The sequence below is a fragment of the Pantherophis guttatus genome, chromosome 3 (assembly GCF_059756535.1).
Source record: "Pantherophis guttatus breed Tessera chromosome 3, ASM5975653v1, whole genome shotgun sequence".
Classification (NCBI taxonomy): domain Eukaryota; kingdom Metazoa; phylum Chordata; class Lepidosauria; order Squamata; family Colubridae; genus Pantherophis; species Pantherophis guttatus.
In genome coordinates, this window is record NC_142065.1 from 8,993,120 (window position 1) to 9,012,429 (window position 19,310).

General features: G+C 42.6%; 1 protein-coding gene across 2 annotated transcripts in view; it reads left to right on the forward strand.

The window, feature by feature from the left end:
* The first annotated feature begins 4,448 nt into the window (after positions 1 to 4,448).
* NKAIN4 (sodium/potassium transporting ATPase interacting 4) overlaps positions 4,449 to 19,310 on the forward strand; it is a 153,860-nt gene continuing 138,998 nt past the window's right edge. The window contains exon 1 of one of the 2 annotated variants that reach the window (XM_087889019.1): positions 4,449 to 4,974. In XM_087889019.1, coding sequence (XP_087745145.1) covers positions 4,921 to 4,974 — 54 coding nt within the window. In that variant the 5' untranslated portion in view covers positions 4,449 to 4,920. The remainder of the gene's footprint in view (positions 4,975 to 19,310) is intronic. The other variant, XM_087889020.1, reaches the window with a different exon arrangement.

The window sequence follows — 19,310 nt, forward strand, 5'->3', positions numbered from 1 at the left end:
TCTTCTTTCTTTCTTTCTTTCTTTCTTTCTTTCTTTCTTTCTTTCTTTCTTTCCTTCCTTCCTTCCTTCTTTTCTTTCTTTCTCTCTCACTCTCTTTCTCTTTGTCCTTCCTTTTGCACTTTTTTCTTTCTTTCTCTTTTGCTCTTTTTTCTCTTTCTTTCATTCTTTTCCTTCCTTCCTTCCCTGCTTCCTCTCTCCCTCCCTTCTCCAGCTTTTTTTTTTTTTGTATATCTCTGAATTTTCCTACAACGAAGTCTTTCGATCCAGAGACTGCTGAAAAGTTATTGATCTGGGATCATTTGAAGAAGTTCCAGCCCTCTTTAAATTTAATATTTGTGAACTTCATTCTACTAGAAATAAAAAATGTTGAAAGAAACACCTGCATGCAAAAAGGGCTTACCTATTATTTTCCCATTTTATTTTAATAACAAGAAAAAGAAAAAAGGAGGAAAAAACATGGTTTAAAAATGTGAAGGTGTATCTGAATCTATCTAAAATACCTAGAAATATGATATAGATTGTTAGTATGATTTATGCATAAATAACGTATAAGGTTAAAGAATTATATTATAATATTAACATTAATATAATTTGTATTAGTTTGAACTGTTGGAAGATGTTTAGAACCAGTGATGTCATATCTATGTCCGATATTTTTAATTTTGAATGATTAATAAAAAAACTTTTTAAATAAATAAATAAAAAAGAATCTACCTAAAATTCAAAATTCATCAAACTATAACAAGTATGGCTTTGCACGCTAAGGGCTAGCAAAAAATTAATAATATTATTTTAGAAAGATGGTGTTATCCTGGTTCAGCAAACTTGGATTGATGAGATCTGTTCAATTCCTGCTTATAAACTGGCATTTTATCAGACTGGTCAATATTCTGGTATGTATCTGTATTTTGTATAAGACAAAGGATTTATTTGAGTTTTTCTTTCAATGGCTATTAGACAAAATGCAAGCACAGCAAATGTGATCAGTGCAATAAACCGGGGACAATTGCAGAAGATGTTTGGACAACTTCAAAACTGTGGGTGCTTTGTATTCAAAAACATGGTGAATATGTGAAGAATTAACCTTCTCCAAACAACTATGCTAACTCCTAAACAATTTTCCCTTTCTGTAGCATTTCACAAATTGTGTATATCTTATACACAAGTGAAGTTATTAAACATTAAAACTGAGCAAGGATTTTTGTGGACGCTCTGTATATATAAATGCCAAAATATAATTTAGAAATAGATGGTAAGCACATGTTGACTGCAACCGCATTCATTATATTACCTCCCCTAAAAATGTGAATCCTCTTAAGGGCAAAAATGTTGGAAAATGTTTGGTTTGCTTAATGGGGCAATCCCTGCATGTCCTAAATATTTACTTACTACGCCATGATTACAGAAAGTTTGAGAAACATCGGTTTAGGTCCTGTGGACTGAAAAGCCTTGTGGCTTCTCTCTTTGGACAATGGCCATGGGTTTTGCGTTAAAAGGACTTTAAACATAACATCCTGTTCGAAGAAAAATCTGGTCTACTTCAGGGGTGGGCTTGAAAAATTTTAGCAAGGGGTTCTCTGCCTGGTTGCTGGGTGGGTGTGGCCATGGTGGGCGTGGCCTAGTCGGCCTCCTGCAGCATGGCAAGGGGGGGTGTTTTTGCCCTCCCCAGGCTCCAGAGGCTTTCCTTGAGCGTCCGGGAGGGCGAAAACTGCCTCCCCAGGCTCCAAAGGCCCTTTGGAGGCCAGAAACAGGCCCATTTCTGGCCTTTCTGAACTTCTGGTAGGCCTGTTTTTTTTTTTTTTTTTTGGCCTCCCTGAGCCTCCACGCGTGCCCTGCACTTACCTGCATCCAAAAAGGGCCGTGTGGGGGACTCCTGGGAGGAGAGGGGCGGGATGGGCAGGGCCAGCCAGGAGTGGGATTTGGGGGTTCTCTGAACTGCACAGATTGACATTGAAACAGAAAGAGAATATTACCAAACATAGAATTTATTTGACCAATGGTTGGAAAAGAGGGGTGGCAATTAAGAATGCAATATGTATTGTTAAGACAGGGGTATCAAACTGAAGGCCGGGGGGGCAGGATCTGGCCCATAGGGTGCCTAGATCTAGCTCACGGGGCCACCCTAGAAACAGCAAAGGACCGGCCCGTGGTGCCTCTGCCATTGAAAACGGAGCGTGGCCCTCCCGAGCTCCATTTTCAATGGCAGAGGGTTGCAGGAAATGCAACCGGAAATGCATGAGCCCTGGTAGCGCAGCAGACTAAAGCACTGTTATTAACATCAGCTGCCTGCAATTACTACAAGTTCAAATCTCACCAGGCTCAAGGTTGACTCAGCCTTCCATCCTTTCTAAGGTAGGTAAAATGAGGACCCAGTTTGTGGGGGCAATAAGCTGACTTTGTATAAATATACAAAAGCATGAAGGCTATTGCTTAGCGCATTGTAAGCCGCCCTGAGTCTCCGGAGAAGGGCGGCATATAAATCAAATAAATAAAAAAAAAAGGATCCCGGGAGCCCGTTTTCGCTGGCAGAGCGCTCAGGCCACCATAGGTGCCCCCCGATACAAATGACGTTGAGCTGGCCATACCCACCCTGGCCACGCCCACCCCAGCCTCCCAAGGTCAAATGCACCCTTGATGCGGCCCTCAATGAAATCGAGTTTGACAACCCGGCATTAAGCAAATTAAATACCCAGACTGTATGATGTTTATTAAATACTCTAAGAAATGTATTTACAGAGTTACAGATTAACAGAGTTGGAAGGGATCTTGTAGGTCATCTAGTCCATCCCCCACCCCCCACCCCGTGGTGGGTTGCTCCCGGTTCGCACCGGTTCTATAGAACCGGTAGTAAAACCAGCGGGAGGCTCCGCCCACTGACCCTGACGTCATCAGAACGCTTCTGCGCATGCTTTGCTCCCACGCGCACATGTCCCCGTTGCGAACGGGTAGTAAAGGTAAGTAGAACCCACCCCTGCCCCCACCCCACCCAAGCAGGAGACCGTACACCAGTGTTTCTCAACCTTGGAAGCTTGAAGATGGGTGGACTTCAACTCCCAGAATCCCCCAGCCAGCGCTGCTGGCTGGGGGATTCTGGGAGTTGAAGTCCACCCATCTTCAAGCTACCAAGGTTGAGAAACACTGCCCTACACCATTTCTGACAAATGGCAGTCCAAGCTCTTCTTGAAAGCCTCCAGTGATGAAGCTCCCACGATTTCCGAAGGCAACTTCCTTGTTCCATTGGTGGATTGTTCTCACCATCAGAAAATTTCTCCTTCATTTAATAGAAAAATCAATCAATCATAATCATAATAAAAAGAAATGGTGTAAGGCAGTGGTGAAATCCAATTTTTTTTACTGCCGGTTCTGTGGGCGTGGCTTGGTGGCTTGGTGGGTGTGGCTTGGTGGGCATGGCAGGGGAAGGATACTGCAAAATCTCCATTCCCACCCCACTCCAGAGGAAGGATACTACAAAATCTCCATTCCCACCCCACTCCAGAGGAAGGATACTGCAAAATCTCCATTCCCACCCCACTCCAGGGGAAGGATACTACAAAATCTCCATTCCCACCCCACTCCAGAGGAAGGATACTACAAAATCTCCATTCCCTCCCTACTTCTGGAGGAAGGATATTGCAAAATCTCCATTCTCATCCCACTCCTGGGGGGAAGGATATTGCAAAATCTCCATTCCCATCCCACTCCTGGGGGGAAGGATATTGCAAAATCTCCATTCCCATCCCACTCTGGGGCCAGCCAGAGTGGGGTATTTGCCGGTTCTCCGAACTACTCAAAATTTCCGCTACCGGTTCGTCAGAACCTGTCAGAACTTGCTGGATTTCACCCCTGGTGTAGGGTCTTCTGCTTGGGGGGAGGCGCGGGGTGTGGGAAAGGTGAGGCAGGTTGGACTAGATGACCTCCCTGGCACCTCTGTTAACCTGTTAGGTGGCTTAAGCAGCGAAGACACTGAGCTTGCTGAAGAAGGACTTTTTGCCTACTATTGATGATTGGATATTGAAAGTAACTAATTTAGCTGAAATGGCTAAAATTTCAGCATATCTGAAGGATCACACACAAGAAAGGTATATACAGGACTGGAGAAGATGGATTGATTATATACAAAATAAGTATCAGACCAAAAAATATCAAATAGCTTATGAATGATCTCTTTTATTTGTATAAGCGCTACAGAAGTATTATGTTTAAGAAATAGGCTTTTATATATGGGGGGTTAAGAATTTTTTTTTTAGGGGGTCTTAGTTTAATGATTGGTTATGCAATTTAGTTTATTGTTAAAGGCCAATAGAAATACCTTGTGTTCTGCTCTGGGAAGTCGGGGAGGGGGAGGGGGGGTTGGGAGGGAGGGTTGTGGGGAAATTGTGTTTGTTTTAAAACTTTTTCAATAATAATAATAAAAAAAGACACGGAGCTTGCCGATCAGAAAAATCGGCAGTTCGGCGGTTCGAATCCCTTAGTACAGGTCTCCTGCCTGAGCAGGGGGTTGGACTAGATGACCTCCAAGGTTCCCTTCCAACTCTTGTTACCCTTACTAATCTGTTCTCTCGGGCGGGTGGCCCACCTGTAGCCGGCGTCGCCCTTTTAAGAAGCGCTCGCCCACCTACCCACCCACCCCTCCCTCCCCTCCTTCCCTCCCTCCCCTCCCTTTTCATCCGAGGAAGAGTTTGCGAGCGGAGCTCTTCCCCAAAGCGTCACCCAGCAGCAGCTGTTTAGCGGAGCGCAGCCCCGGCTGTTCCCTGGGAAAGAAGAGCGGCCGCTCCTCCGGCTCTTTCCCCTTCTCTCTCTCGCCCCCCAGCCGAGCCAACGCCGGAGCCGAGCGATGGTGGCGGCTCTTTCGGGCTCAGCTCGGTGAAATCCGCGGCCGGAGCCAGCCCGGGTCGTTGTTTCCCCCTTCCAGAAGGCAAAATGGGATGTTGCACCGGGCGCTGCACTTTGATCTTCCTCTGCACTTTACAGCTGGTAAGCACGGATGCTCCTGAGGCAGAGCGTTCCGCAGGCGCGCCGGATTATTCATTCCCATCACCGGGCGACTGGGATTCGAACCCGCGTCCTGCGAGTCTGTCTGTCTGTCTGATTTACGGTTTGGCGAAGCTTTCCCGAGTTCCCCCCCCCCCCAACTCTTTGTTGTGACTCTTTCGTGGTTTGGGGGGTTCACACGACATGCTGAAAAGGGTCTACTCTACTTACTCGCGGGGCAATTCGGCCACTGGTCCTTAAACGAGTCTGGCGGAGGATGGGAGTGGGGGGGGAAAGCTGGGTTCGCATCGCGCCTGAATTCTCTCCCCTTTTAACCGACTAAATCGCGGTTTATATTAAGCTTAATATGAGTATCGTGTGAACGCGGCCGGTTGGTCCTTTCGGAAAGCGGTGCGGTGCGAATAGGAGCGCTGGAAAGGTAGCCCAGGTGGGGTTTTGACTTTTTTGCCCCCGTTTTGGGAGCCCAACACACATTTTGGGGGCCTTTTCAGGAGGCAACTGGACTTTGTTGTTGTTGTTGTTGTTTGTTTGTTTGTTTGTTTTGTTTTCTTTTGAAAAGAAGCTTTTTGGATGAGAAGCCAAACGTCTTCAAAAGAAAAGAAAAGAAAAGAAAAGAAAAGAAAAGAAAAGAAAAGAAAAAAGAGAGCCTTGGTAGTACAGTGGTCTAAAGCACCCTGTTATTAAGACCAGCTGCCTGCAATTACTGCAGGTTCGAATCTCGCCAGGCTCAAGGTTGACTCAGCCTTCCATCCTTTCTAAGGTAGGTAAATTGAGGACCCGGTTTGTGGGGGCAATAAGCTGACTTTGTATAAATATACAAAAGGATGAAGGCTATTGCTTAACACATTGTAAGCCGCCCTGAGTCTCCGGAGAAGAGCGGCATATAAATCAAATTTAAAAAAACAAAACAAAGAAAGTCCAGTTGCTTCCTGAAAAAGCACCTTTTGGGACAATTGTGATCTGGATGACTGAGAATCTCTTAATAGCAGGGGTGAAATCCAGCAGGTTCTAACAGGTTCTGGAGAACCGGTAGTGGAAATTTTGAGCAGTTTTGGAGAACCGGTAGTGGAAATTTTGAGTAGTATGGAGAACCAAGCAAATACCACCTCTGGCTGTGAAACACCAGACTGGGGTGGGAATGGAGATTTTGCAATATCCTTTCCCCCCCAGGAGTGCGGAGGGAATAGGGATTTTGCAGTATCCTTCCCCCAGGAGTGGGGAGGGAATGGGGATTTTGCAGTATCCTTCCCCCAGGAGTGCGGAGGGAATGGGGATTTTGCAGTATCCTTCCCCCAGGAGTGGGGAGGGAATGGGGATTTTGCAGTATCCTTCCCCCAGGAGTGCGGAAGGAATGGGGATTTTGCAGTATCCTTCCCCCAGGAGTGCGGAGGGAATGGGGATTTTGCAGTATCCTTCTCCCAGGAGTGGGGTGGGAATGGAGATTTCACAGTATTTATTTATTTATTTGTTTGTTTGTTTGTTTGTTTATTTATTTATTGGTTCTATTTTTATGCCGCCCTTTCTCCGGAGAGTCAGGGCAGCTTACCATGCGTTAAGCAATAGTCTTCATACTTTGGTATATACCTGCTTAGTAGGGCTTTCGGCCCCTCCCTAAGTGGTGTTCTTTTTTATACAAAGTCAGCTTATTGCCCCCACAAACCGGGTCCTCGTTTTACCTATCTCGGAAGGATGGAAGGCTGAGTCAACCTTGAGCCTGGTGAGATTTGAACTCGCAGTAATTGCAGGCAGCTGGTGCTACTTAGCAGCACTTTAGTCTGCTGCGCCACCAAGGCTCATCCTTCCCTTCCCTTGCCACGCCCACCAAGCCACGCCCACAGAACCGGTAGTAAAAAAAATTGGATTTCACCAACTGTCTTATAGACACATTTCGGATGCATCAATCCTCATTTTTAAAAAAATCTGACCTGCCCCTGAGACTTTGGGATGGGGCGTCGGTCCCACCTTTTCTCTCTATTCTGCGAATGAAAGATTAAAACTAAAATGCACCAACTCCTTGAAATTGGCTTGCGCATCCAAAAGCGATCCCAAAAAAAAAACAAAACCTTGAGGATTATTTTTTAAAAAAACAAAAACCCCAATGCTAGTGTTCCAATTTAGTTAGAGGAAACAGATGGAAATCAAATTGATCGAACTGTTCACCAGCTGTGCGTTTTCCTTTGGGGGAAGTGAACTGTGGAATAGCCATCCACCCACAGATTGGGGGGGCTGTTCCAAATTTGGGGTACACAACTTTGCCTTGGAAAGGAGTTGGGTGGTTAAGAAATGTTTCAAGTGGAATTAAAAGATCTTTCAAACTATCACACTACATATAATTACGGCGGCCAGACTAACCCTAATCCAATCCTGGAAATTAGAACAGTTGCCCACAGAACAACAAATAATTCAAAAAATATTTACCTGTGCAGAAATGGATAGATTAACTTTAAAATTAAACAACAAGGAAGACTCACAGTATTACAAAATATGGGACAGATGGTATGAATGGATCAGTCGAAAGAAAAAAATTAAAGTCAAATACAGTAAGAAATTAAGGCTAACAAAATTACACCGTCATTAAGGAATCAAGGTTAATGTATATATATATTTACAAGTTCAAATATTATAGATAGATAATCCTGTTTGTCAGTTTTAGTATATATGTATATTTAGTATATTTAATATATATAAGTAATTTAGAATTATATCTTCTTTTTTAGAGTTAAGAATGTTTTGTACAATCTTTTATCTCTTTATATTGAATAAAGTTTGTTTTTAAAATAAATAAAAAAAAAGATCTTTCAAACTACAGGTACCCCTCGACTTAAATCAGTTCATTTACTGACTGTTTGAGGTTACAACAGTACTTTAAAAACCCGACTTATGACCATTTTTCAGACTTACGACCATTGCGGTCACACAAACCAAATCTAGATGCTTGGCAACTGACTCATATTTATGACGGTTGCAGTATCCCGGAGTCATGTGATAACCCTTTTGCGACCTTCTGACCAGCTAAAATCCATGGGGAATTCACTTCACAACCGTGTTACTAACTTAGCCAACCTCAGTGATTCGCTTAACAACCGTGGCAAGAAAGGTGGTAAAACGGGGCGAAACTCGCTTAATTGTCTCGCTTAACGGCAGGATTTTTTTTTTTTAATTTGATTTATATGCCACCCTTCTCCGGAGACTCAGGGCGGCTTACAATGCGTTAAGCAATAGCCTTCATCCTTTTGTATATTTATACAAAGTCAGCTTATTGCCCCCACAAACTGGGTCCTCAATTTACCTACCTTAGAAAGGATGGAAGGCTGAGTCAACCTTGAGCCTTGGTGAGATTCGAACCTGCAGTAATTGCAGGCAGCTGTCTTAATAACCAGCTTAATAACAGGGTGCCTTAGACCACTGTACTACCAAGGCTCTTTTTTGGGGGACTGAATGGTGGTCGTAAGTCACTGGTGGTCGTAAGTACTTTGAGATCAGCAAAATAGTTAACCTCAAAACATGTTCCTTGCATCACCCAATTTTTTTTCAGTTTATTTTGTAAGGTTGGAACAACGGAGAGATTCCTTAACAATGGATGCAAATCCGTAGCATGTCCAGGCGGATTGAAAAAAGGGGATTGTAGCTTGCAAACAAACACCGTGTGTTTATATCTCCCACGCAAGCAATTCAATGTGGGCTTAGTCCCGGTCAATCATTGTTTCTGCCATCCGAAAGCCAGTTCTGAAATTCTGGCATTGCATTTTCCATTTGTTCATCTTTCCTGTTTAATTTTTTTTTTAAAAAAAAATCTTTGGGTTAACGGGAAAATAAAAAAAAAAACCCTCAACCCTACCAGTAGAGTTCATAACACCCTTTAGAAACTTTTAAAGAGGGGTCAGCTTCTTCTCCCTAGAATATTCCGGCTGTGCCAAAAATATTCCAGCCACCTTTTCATTCGGGCTCATTTTGCATTCGCCTCCAGTAGCTCCAAGAAGGATAATTTGGACTCTCCATTGTTAAGGGAAAAGCTTTGTGCTTCTGGTGCAAATCGGAAGGCAAATCAATTGATTGCGGGGAGGGGGGGATTAATACCCTGCCCTCGAAGAAAACTAAAGCAAGAAAATGCACACAGCCAAACAAAGGACACGAAGTTGCCAAATTTGTAAACCCCCCCCCCCCTTTTGCAAATACATAGAGCCAACCAAATCATTGCTTACTTTTTTTTTCTCCCTATCTTATTGTTATTACATATATGGGGATATTTTGGAAGTGTTTAAAGTAAAGAAAACCTCTCTCTTTCTTTCCTCTTTTTCTTTCCTTTCTCTTTCTCTCTCTTCCCTCCTTTCCTCTCTTCTCTCACTTTCTCTCTCTCTCCTTTCTCTCTCTTTCTCCTTCTCCTCTGTCTTTCCCTCTCTCTCTTCTCCTTCCCCACCCCCTCTTCCTCTCTTACTCTTTCTCTCTCTCTTTTCCTCTTTTTTAATTTTTCTCTTTCTCCCTTCCTCTCTCTCTCCTCTCCTCTCACTTTCTCTCTCCTTTCTCTCTCTTCTCTTTCCCCTCCCCCATCTTCCTCCCTTACTCTTTCTCTCTCTTTTCCTCATTTTTAATTTCTCTTTCTCTCTTCCTCCCTTTCTCTCTCTCTCTCTCTGTTTCCTCTCTTCTCTCACTTTCTCTCTCCTTTCTCTCTCTCTTTTTCTTTCTTCTTCTGTTTTTCCCTCTCCCTCTTCTCTTTCCTCTCTCCCTTCTTCCTCCCTTACTCTTCTCTCTCTCTCTCTCTCTTCCTCTCTTTTTAATTTCTCTCTCTTTCTTTCTTCCTCCCTTTCTCTTTCTTCCCCTCTCTCTTTCTCTGTCTCCTTTCTTCCCTCCTAGAATAGAATAGAATAGAATTCTTTATTGGCCAAGTGTGATTGGACACACAAGGAATTTGTCTTGGTGCATATGTCAGTGTACATACTCCTCTAGCTTTCTCTCTGTGTGTGTGTGTGTGTGTGTGTGTGTGTGTGTGTGTGTGTGTTTCTCTCTTTCTCCTCTGTCTTTCCCTTTTTCTCTTTTGCTCTGTCTCTGTCTCTCTCTCTCTCTCTCTCTCTCTCTCTCACCCCCATGCTCAGGGAGGGGCGAGAAATACGAATCTGTTCCCCTTTTGTCTTGGAAAAGGACGGGCTTAGTTATTCAGCTCGATAGGATTTTTTTAAAAAAAATCTTTGGGGTTTTGTGTTTTCAAACAGGGCTGGTCCTTTTTTCTGTCAATGCCCTGCGAACTGTTGGACTTTCATTTGCATTCCCGGGGAATAGCTAAAATGGGATATTGCCAAGGGTCATAATTTATCCTGAGTAATGTATAAAACTCCATTGAGCGTGTTAATTTTTTTTTTAAAAAAAATTTGCTGCTAGATTGTACAACGTGCGCTTGGCCAAACGGCCTGGGATCTCGGCCAGCTACAAACAACTTAAACACACACATGCACACACACACACAGAGAGAGAAAGACGCACACACAACATTAGGGATTGGAAACGCAGAGCAGTGGATGCTTGTCTGAAGAGGGTCTGGAAGGGCAGATTTCTGCAAAAAAAAGGGGGGGGGAGTTAAGGATTTTCTTTCCCTTTAGGCAAGTTCTTCCTACTTGGTGATCAGGAAGGAACAAAGATTTGGCTGTTTTTCAATTGTAGTTGTGTCTGGTGGCCAGAGGGTCTCTTGCCTCTGTCCATTTCTGGTGGGAATCAGGATCTTTCCCTCTTTAAAAGGGCAACGTCTGCTCGCCTTTCCTTGGGAAATCTCTCATCCAAAAAATGTGTGTATGTGTGGGAGGGGGGGGAATGAGGGGGGAAAATTATGAAACTTTGATTTTGGATTTTGCAGATTAGATAGATTTGTGGTTCTAGAAACGGACGGTATACTAGGTAGTCTTTTATTTATTTTATTTTATTTATTTTGTCAAGCATGTATAGGATAACAGATATAAGTGGAAACATGATTATGAATACAGGAAATGGATACGAATAAATGGGGACAGTAGGACAGGGACGGTAGGCACGCTGGTGCGCTTATGCACCCCCCTTACAGACCTCTTAGGAATGGATTGAGGTCAGGGGTGAAATCCTGCAGGTTCTGACAGGTTCTGGAGAACCGGTAGCGGAAATTTTGAGCAGTTCGGAGAACCAGCAAATACCACCTCTGGCTGGCCCCCAGAATGCATGGGAATGGAGATTTTGCAATATCCTTCCCCCAGGAGCGGGGAGGGAATGGGGATTTTGCAGTATCCTTCCCCTGCCATTCCCATCAAGCCACGCCCACAGAACTGGTAGTAAAAAAAAATTAGATTTCACCACTGGGTGAGGTCAACAGTAGACGGTCTAAGGTTAAAGTTTTGGGGGTTTGGGGAAGAAACCACTGAGTCAGGCATTGACCTTGCTAAAGTCATATTTTCTGCAATCGAGTTTAGAGCAGTTTACCTTAAGATTGTATCTATTGTATGCTGGTGTGTTATTGCAGTTGAAGCTGAAGTAGTCATTGACAGGTAGGACATTGTAGCAGGTAATTTTATGAGCTACGCTTAGGTCAGACTGAAGGCGGTGTAGTTCTAAGTTGTCCAAGCCCAAAATTTCAAGCCTGATGGCATAAGGGATTCTGTTGTGAGCAGAGGAGTCACAGAGGAGCCTGGTGGCGCAGCAGACTAATAGCCTGTTATTAACATTCAGCTGCCTGCAATTACTGCAAGTTCGAATCTCCCCAGGCTCAAGGTTGACTCAGCCTTCCATCCTTTCTAAGGTGGGTAAAATGAGGACCCAGTTTGTGGGGGCAATAAGCTGACTTTGTATAAATATACAAAAGTATGAAGGCTATTGCTTAACGCATCGTAAGCCGCCCTGAGCCTCCGGAGAAGGGCGGCATATAAAATAAAAAAAAATAAAAATAAAATATTTTCCATCTCTTTTCCCACTTTCTTATCTTTCCACTGTAAATCTCAGTGTAATCATTTAAGTTTTTTATATTTTTCCTGGACTCGCTCAATTGTATTAATGTCCAATCTGCAGTGTGGGTTCCAGAGAGATGAGCTGTATTCGAGAATTGGTCTAGCAAAGGTTTTGTATGCTCAACTTATAAGTCCTCAACTTATGACCACATCGGAGCCCAAAATTTATGTTGCTAAGTGAGACATTTGTTAAGTGAGTTCTGCCCCCATTTTATAACCTTTCTTGCCACTGTTGTGAAGCGAATCACCTGCAGTTGTTAAGTTAGTAAGGTGGTTGTTAAATGAATCTGGCTTCCCCATTGTCTTTCGCTCATTAGAAGGTCATAAAAGGGACACTGCCACCGTCATAAATAGGATTCAGTTGCCAAGTGTCCGGATTTTGATCATGTGAATGTGGGGATGCTGCAATGGTCGTAAGTGTGAAAAACGGTCACAAGTCACTTTTTCCAGTGTCGTCGTAACTTTGAACAGTCATTCCATGAACAGTCATTCCATGAGCCTGAGTGGCGTAGGAGGCTAATGCCTCCTACTAAGGCAGCATTTAACATCCAGCTGCCTGCAATTACTGCGAGTTCAATTCTCACCAGGCTCAAGGTCGACTCAGCCTTCCATCCTTTCTAAGGTGGGTAAAATGAGGACCCAGTTTGTGGGGGCAATAAGCTGACTTTGTATAAAATATACAAAAGTATGAAGGCTATTGCTTAACGCATTGTAAGCCACCCTGAGTCTCCAGAGAAGGGTGGCATATAAAAATAATTTTTTTAAAAAAATGGTTGTAAGTTGGGGACTGCCTGTAGAAGAAAAATTGCTTTTTTTTCCCGTAAATTGAAGGTCAGTAGTATAACATGGAAGATAATAGCCACTGAAATACAGATAACCTCAACTCACTGGTTTAATTTTGTTTTACAAGAAGAGAAGAAAGGCAGATAAAGAACATTATTGGGTATATTACCCGGCCTTAAAGGCTTTAGAGATTTGCTATGAACCACAAAACCCTACAAAGATCTAATATAAGTTAGACAATGACCATCACCTTACAGGTCAAACCGTACAATAATTTTATACGCTTGTGCAGTCACTAAAGGAACTATTAAGAGCTGAGGTGGTGCAGTGCTTAGAATGCTAATTCTGCTGACTGCCAGCAGTTTGGCAGTTCTAGTCTCACCAGCTCAAGGTTGGCTCAGCCTTCCGTCCTTCCGAGGTCGGCAAAACGAGGACCCAGATGGTTTTGGGGGAGGGGGCATAGGCCGACTCTGTAAACTGCTTAGAGAGGGCTGGAAAGCCCTGTGAAGCGGTATATACGTCTTTAAGTATTTTATTATTATTATTTATTTGATTTGTACGCCGCCCTATCTCCATAGGACTCAGGGCGGCTCACAACAATTAAAATCAAACCAGATAAAACATGTTAAAATACACATATTAAACATATTAAAATAATCCAAACCCCATCAGTCCAGGCTAAGTGCTATTGCTATGGCTGTTGTAAATTGAGGATTACCCGTAACTTCAAAACTGGAGCCTTTTAAGAAAGGACGTAAGTGACTTTTCATCCGCATGTAAAAATTGAGAAAAAGAAGGAATAGTAAACTGTATAAAGGTGGGAGGAAGGGAAAGAGATTACAAGTATTTATTTATTTATTTATTTATTTATTTATTTATTTACTTACTTACTTATTTACTTATTTATTTATTTATTTATTTATTTATTTATTTATTTATTTATTTATTTATTTGTTGGTTCGATTTATATGCCGCCCTTCTCCAGAGATTCAGGGCAGCTTACAATGCGTTAAGTAATAGCCTTCATACTTTTGTATATACTGTACCTGCTTAGTAGGGCTTTCGGCCCCCCCTAAGCAATGTTCTTTTTTATACAAAGTCAGCGTATTGATCCCACAATCCGGGTCCTCATTTTACCTACCTCGGAAGGATGGAAGGCTGAGTCAACCTTGAGCCTGGTGAGATTTGAACTCGCAGTAATTGTAGGCAGCTGGCAGCTAAGTTCTACTTAACAGCACTTTAGTCCGCTGCTCCACCAAGGCTCCTTGGTGGTATTGTCCTAATCCATATTTTGCCTAAACCTACTTTACTGAATAAACTATAATGGGCTGCGTTTATGTAAATAAACATAAGGTAAAGGTAAAAGTTCCTCTCGCACATATGTGCTAGTCGTTCCCGACTCTAGGGGGCGGTGCTCATCTCCGTTTCAAAGCCAAAGAGCCAGCGCTGTCCGAAGACGTCTCCGTGGTCATGTGGCTGCCATGACTAAACGCCAAAGGCACACAGAACCCTGTTACCTTCCCACCAAAGGTGACCCCTATTTTTCTACTTGCATTTTTTACGTGCTTTTGAACTGCTAGGTTGGCAGAAGCTGGGACAAGTCACGGGAGCTCACCCCGTTACGCGGCACTAGGGATTCGAACCGCTGAACTGCCGACCTTTTGATCGACAAGCTCAGCATCTTAGCCACTGAGCCACCGCATCCCTAAGAAATAAACATACTAAGCCTTTAAAAAAAAAAATCCACAGTGACTGGGAGGATCCCAGTCAAAATCAAACTAATCCTATCTTGGCTTGATATCAGGTGTCGAATATTGCTGGCAGAGTGGTGTGTTTGCTTAAACGCAAATACATTTTTATTAAAGAAACACGCCTTTTAGACCAATAGCCCTTCGCTCCAAAAGAATGAAGGATCCCACTACATTTCCAATTGTAGGAAATGAGGCTTGAACTATTTCAAAAAGGAAAGAAAAGAAAAGAAAAAAGAAAAAAGAAAAAAGAAAAAAGAAAAGAAAAGAAAAGAAAAGAAAAGAAAAGAAAAGAAAAGAAAGAAAGAAAGAAAGAAAGAAAGAAAGAAAGAAAGAAAGAAAGAAAGAAAGAAAGCTGGGGCCAGGGCATTGTTTAGTGTTATAGTTGCTCTTTGTCCTCTGATAGCTATAACTCCATCATTTGATTTAGTGCTCTGATGTGATTTTTTCCCCCTCCTTTCCCAAGCCCCCAGTAATTGTTGTAGCAGGTTGTGTGTGTGTGTGGGGGGGTTGACAAGCGTGAGAGGTCCTTGGTATCCAAGATACTAGACAAAGAACTTCAGGAATGCTTTTTCTTTTTTAAAAAAAAAATGGAAAAAGAAAAAAAATTTCTATGCGTATTGAGGGCAGATGAATCGTTTTGAAACCTGAGTCTGCTTCTCTTTCTGGAGCTGCCATCAGTGTAGAAATCTGGCCCCTCACTTTGTCTTAACGGGAAAAAAAGACACCCCAAAAACTCTGTAGAAAGAGTGCAGAGTGTCAGGGTTTCCAAGTAACACCCTCAACGAAAGAAAACTCCGAGGCTTGAGTTTCCTTAAAGTTACTTGGAACCCTGACCGAGAGAAGAGCAATGAAGGTGATTAGGGGACTGGAGGCTTCATCTTCAGGCTGGTGTTTTCGGCTTCGTGCTTCTAGGAGCAATGTGTGATCGCAGCTGTTTCTTCCTTTTAATTGCTAGTGGGGGTGTGAACTGATTGGGTGGGAGCTTGGCTGTGTTCTGATTGGGTGGAGGTGTGTTCTGATTGGTTGGGGGCTTCCAAGACACTTCCAATTTTATGCGGGAGAAAACCCAAGTAACCAAAGTTATATATATATATCGTGCTCCTAGAAGCACGAAGCCGAAAACACCAGCCTGACGATGACGAATGAGACTTTGTCGAAACGTCGCCAAGACACTTCCAATTTTACGCGGGAGAAAACCCGAATAACCAAAGACCTACATATATCTATATATCTATATATCTATATATCTATATATATCTGTCTTCTTAAGTTTTCGCGGGTGTGTATATGCAAAAAATTAAAATCTCGGGTGTTTTCCCGCGTCATGTTAAATAAGTTAGTTAAAATGTTTAAAATATGTAAAAGTCTAGTCTAGTGAAAAGAAGGACTAAGGGTGACAGGATAACAATGTTCCAATATTTGAGGGGCTGCCCCAAAGAAGAGGGGGTCAACCTATTCTCCAAAGCACCTGAAGGCAGGACGAGAAGCAATGGATGGAAACTTAGCAAGGAGAGAAGCAACCTAGAACTAAGGAAAAATTTCCTGATAATTAGAAGAGTCAATCAGACTCCAGAAGTTGTGGGAGGTTTTTAAAAACCATTTGTCTTCAGTGGTACAGGGTTTCCTGCCTGAGCAAGGGGTTGGACTAGAAGACCTCTTAAGTTCCCCTTCCAACTCTGTTATTCGGTTATTCTAAATAATTTGCTCAACGCCCGAGTTGGAATGTTTCTCCTTTCCTCCACTCCCCATCTTCCAAGCGAGATCATAAGCATTTTGGCCCTCTCCCAGGGAGTTCCTGGCTAAAGTTTTCACATCCTCTCCCTTCCCACTACCCTGGGGCTTGGCCTGCAGCCTTCTCCAACTTGTTCTCCTTCCAGATGTAGTCCACTCAGGAATACTGCAGTTGTGCGGATTGAGCACATCTGGAGGCCACCTGGTTGGAGATGTTTGCCCCTGTCAGTTTCCAGTCCCTCCGGCAATTGTGTGACATCATGTGTCAGGATGACAGTATAGAATGTTGCGATCGCGCCAATGATTGATTTGAGAAAGGGAAGGTTGCTCGTTCCAAGCGCATTCATAGATTACACTGAGGGTTGAAGGTTCTTTGTTTGCTACGATATTTATCACGCATTGAGTACTTCCAAGGCTGGTGTCACAGAGAAGGGGGTGGGGGTCAACCTATTCTCCACAGCACCTGAAGGCAGGACAAGAAATAATGGATGGAAATGGATCAGAAAGAGATGCAACCTAGAATTAAGGAGAAATTTCCTGACAGTAAGAACAATTCATCAGCCCAAGGGCTTGCCTCCAGAAGTTGTGGGGGCTCCATCCCTGGACTGTTGAAGGAAGGGATTGGACAGCCATTTTGTCTAAAATTTATAGGGTCTCCTCCTTGAGCATGGGGTTGGACTAGAAGATCTCCAAGGTCCCTTCCAACTTGGTTATTATTTTGCTGTCATTCTTCAGCTTTTCCCTAATAACAGAGTGAAATCTTCTGGAGGCAAGGCGTTTCTCAAGAGTTACCGGCTCAAAGCTGCTGGGTGGCATTGCCTAATGGTTAAGGCATGTTCCTTGAAAGACAAAAGAGTTGAGGGATCTTCACACACACACACACACACACACACACACACACACACACACACAGGAGTGGTGAGTTCTAACCGGCTGTACTACCGGTTCTGTTTCTGCAGCTTGCAATCGCTGGGCGCATGCTTGCTTTGCGAGCATGGGCGCCAAACGTGCGCTCTGCGCAAGTGCGTTGGGAATCAGCCCAGCTGAGGTGCGGCAATCCACTCTGCCGCACCTATCAGCTGGGCTAAAAAAGAAGAAATAAAAGGTAGGAATAATGTGAGGGCGGGCGGGAGGGCCCAGCTCCCGGACAAAGAGAACCGGTTCAGTGACGTCATATCGTCACCGCTACCGGCTCGGCTGAACCGGGCTGAACCAGGTGGAACCCATCACTGACACACATACACACACACACACACACACGTCTTTTTCTTTGGCAGAAGATCTGGAGGGTATCAATCCTGTTATAAATTCATTCTGAATCCGTGCTTGGGTCTCAATTTTTAAAACTTTTCTCCATACAGTGAACTTTAACAACAACAACAACACAACTATTAATATTATTATTATTATATAATATAATATAAGTATTATATAATACAATATAATAATAATGACAATCCAAACAGCCGATTTTGCAACGACAACAAAGTTGAAACTGTTTCACAAGATCCAATGATAGCTCCCTCTCCTCTATGGTCACATGAGTGAACTTTGAATGCTGAATGATAAGGACACATGTGCAGGTGTGTGCAGGATCCCAATCAATCAAATCAAATACGAGAATAGAATATTAGAATGTTAGAATGTTAGAATGTTAGAATATTAGAATATTAGAATATTAGAATATTAGAATATTAGAATATTAGAATATTAGAATATTAGAATATTAGAATATTAGAATATTAGAATATAACAGAAAATGGAATAGAATAGAAAATAGAACAGAACAGAATGAATCCTGTAATCATATGCCTGCATTTTCCAATGGTTTCACCCTAACCCAGCACTTACTTCCGGTTTTCAGCAAAACCATGCCCATCTGCGACATTTTCTTAACAATTATGGATTCACTTAATGACTCTGGTGATTTGCTTAATGAGCACCACAAAAAAAAAGGTAGTAAAATCGGATCGGTCATGTGTCCGACTCGTTTTACAAATGTCATGATTTATGACCATGATGGGCAGGATCCATTCCAGTCGTAAATCAAGGACCATCTCATGGTGTAATGGATCTTGAACATCGTAGCCCCATTTTCCTGAGAGATTTTGGATACATTGGACAGGTTTGCTATTCGGACTTCATCCTCATTTAACAGACTGTTCAATGTTTTGGGGTAAAATCAAGACTTTACCCCAAATGATATCAACTGGATATCAAACAAACATTTGGATTTAATGGACTTTTGGATTTCAGAAGCATCCTTTCCCCCACCCGCAAATGGTCCATTAATCTGATGTTTTACTTGTGCTATAGCAGTACATTTTTGGTATTTGCTGGCTGATCAAGATCGACTGCTTGCTAACTACCCCTATTCAAAGTTCAACCTGCAGTCCAAATACATTAAATCATTTCTCAGCAAACAGTGCAAAACATTTGCAAGCTTATATTTCCCAAGGCACAAGCAATCAGATAAGTAGATTGATTGTAGTATAAGACATTTCTATGGAAGAATTCCTGCTATGTATTAAACATGAACTCTGTGTATGACAACCAGTATTCATTATATCTATTTATTATCTGTCTGTCCGTCCCTCCCTCCCTCCATCCTATCTATCATCACAACAGTCTTTCTGTCTGTTTGTCTATCATAATTATCTCTCTATGTATTTACTGTACCTATTTCTTTCTATCTATCTATCTATCTATCTATCTATCTATCTATCTATCTATCTAATCTATCTATCATCTTTCCATCCATTTACCACTTATCCACCCATATATATATACACATACACATATGTTGTATATATACACATATACACATACACTCATATATATACATACCTATATCTATATATCTATAGATGTCTGTCTGTCTGTTTCTCTCCCTCCCTCACTCTCTATCAGTATCTATCTATCTATCTATCTATCTATCTATCTATCTATCTATCTATCTATCTATCTCTTTCCATCGGTCTGTGTCTGTCTGTCTGTCTGTCTATCTATCTATCTACCTACCTATCTACCTGTTCATCATAATTATCTATTTATTTGTCTGTCTGTCTATTTGTCTATCCATCACTTTGGCTTACAT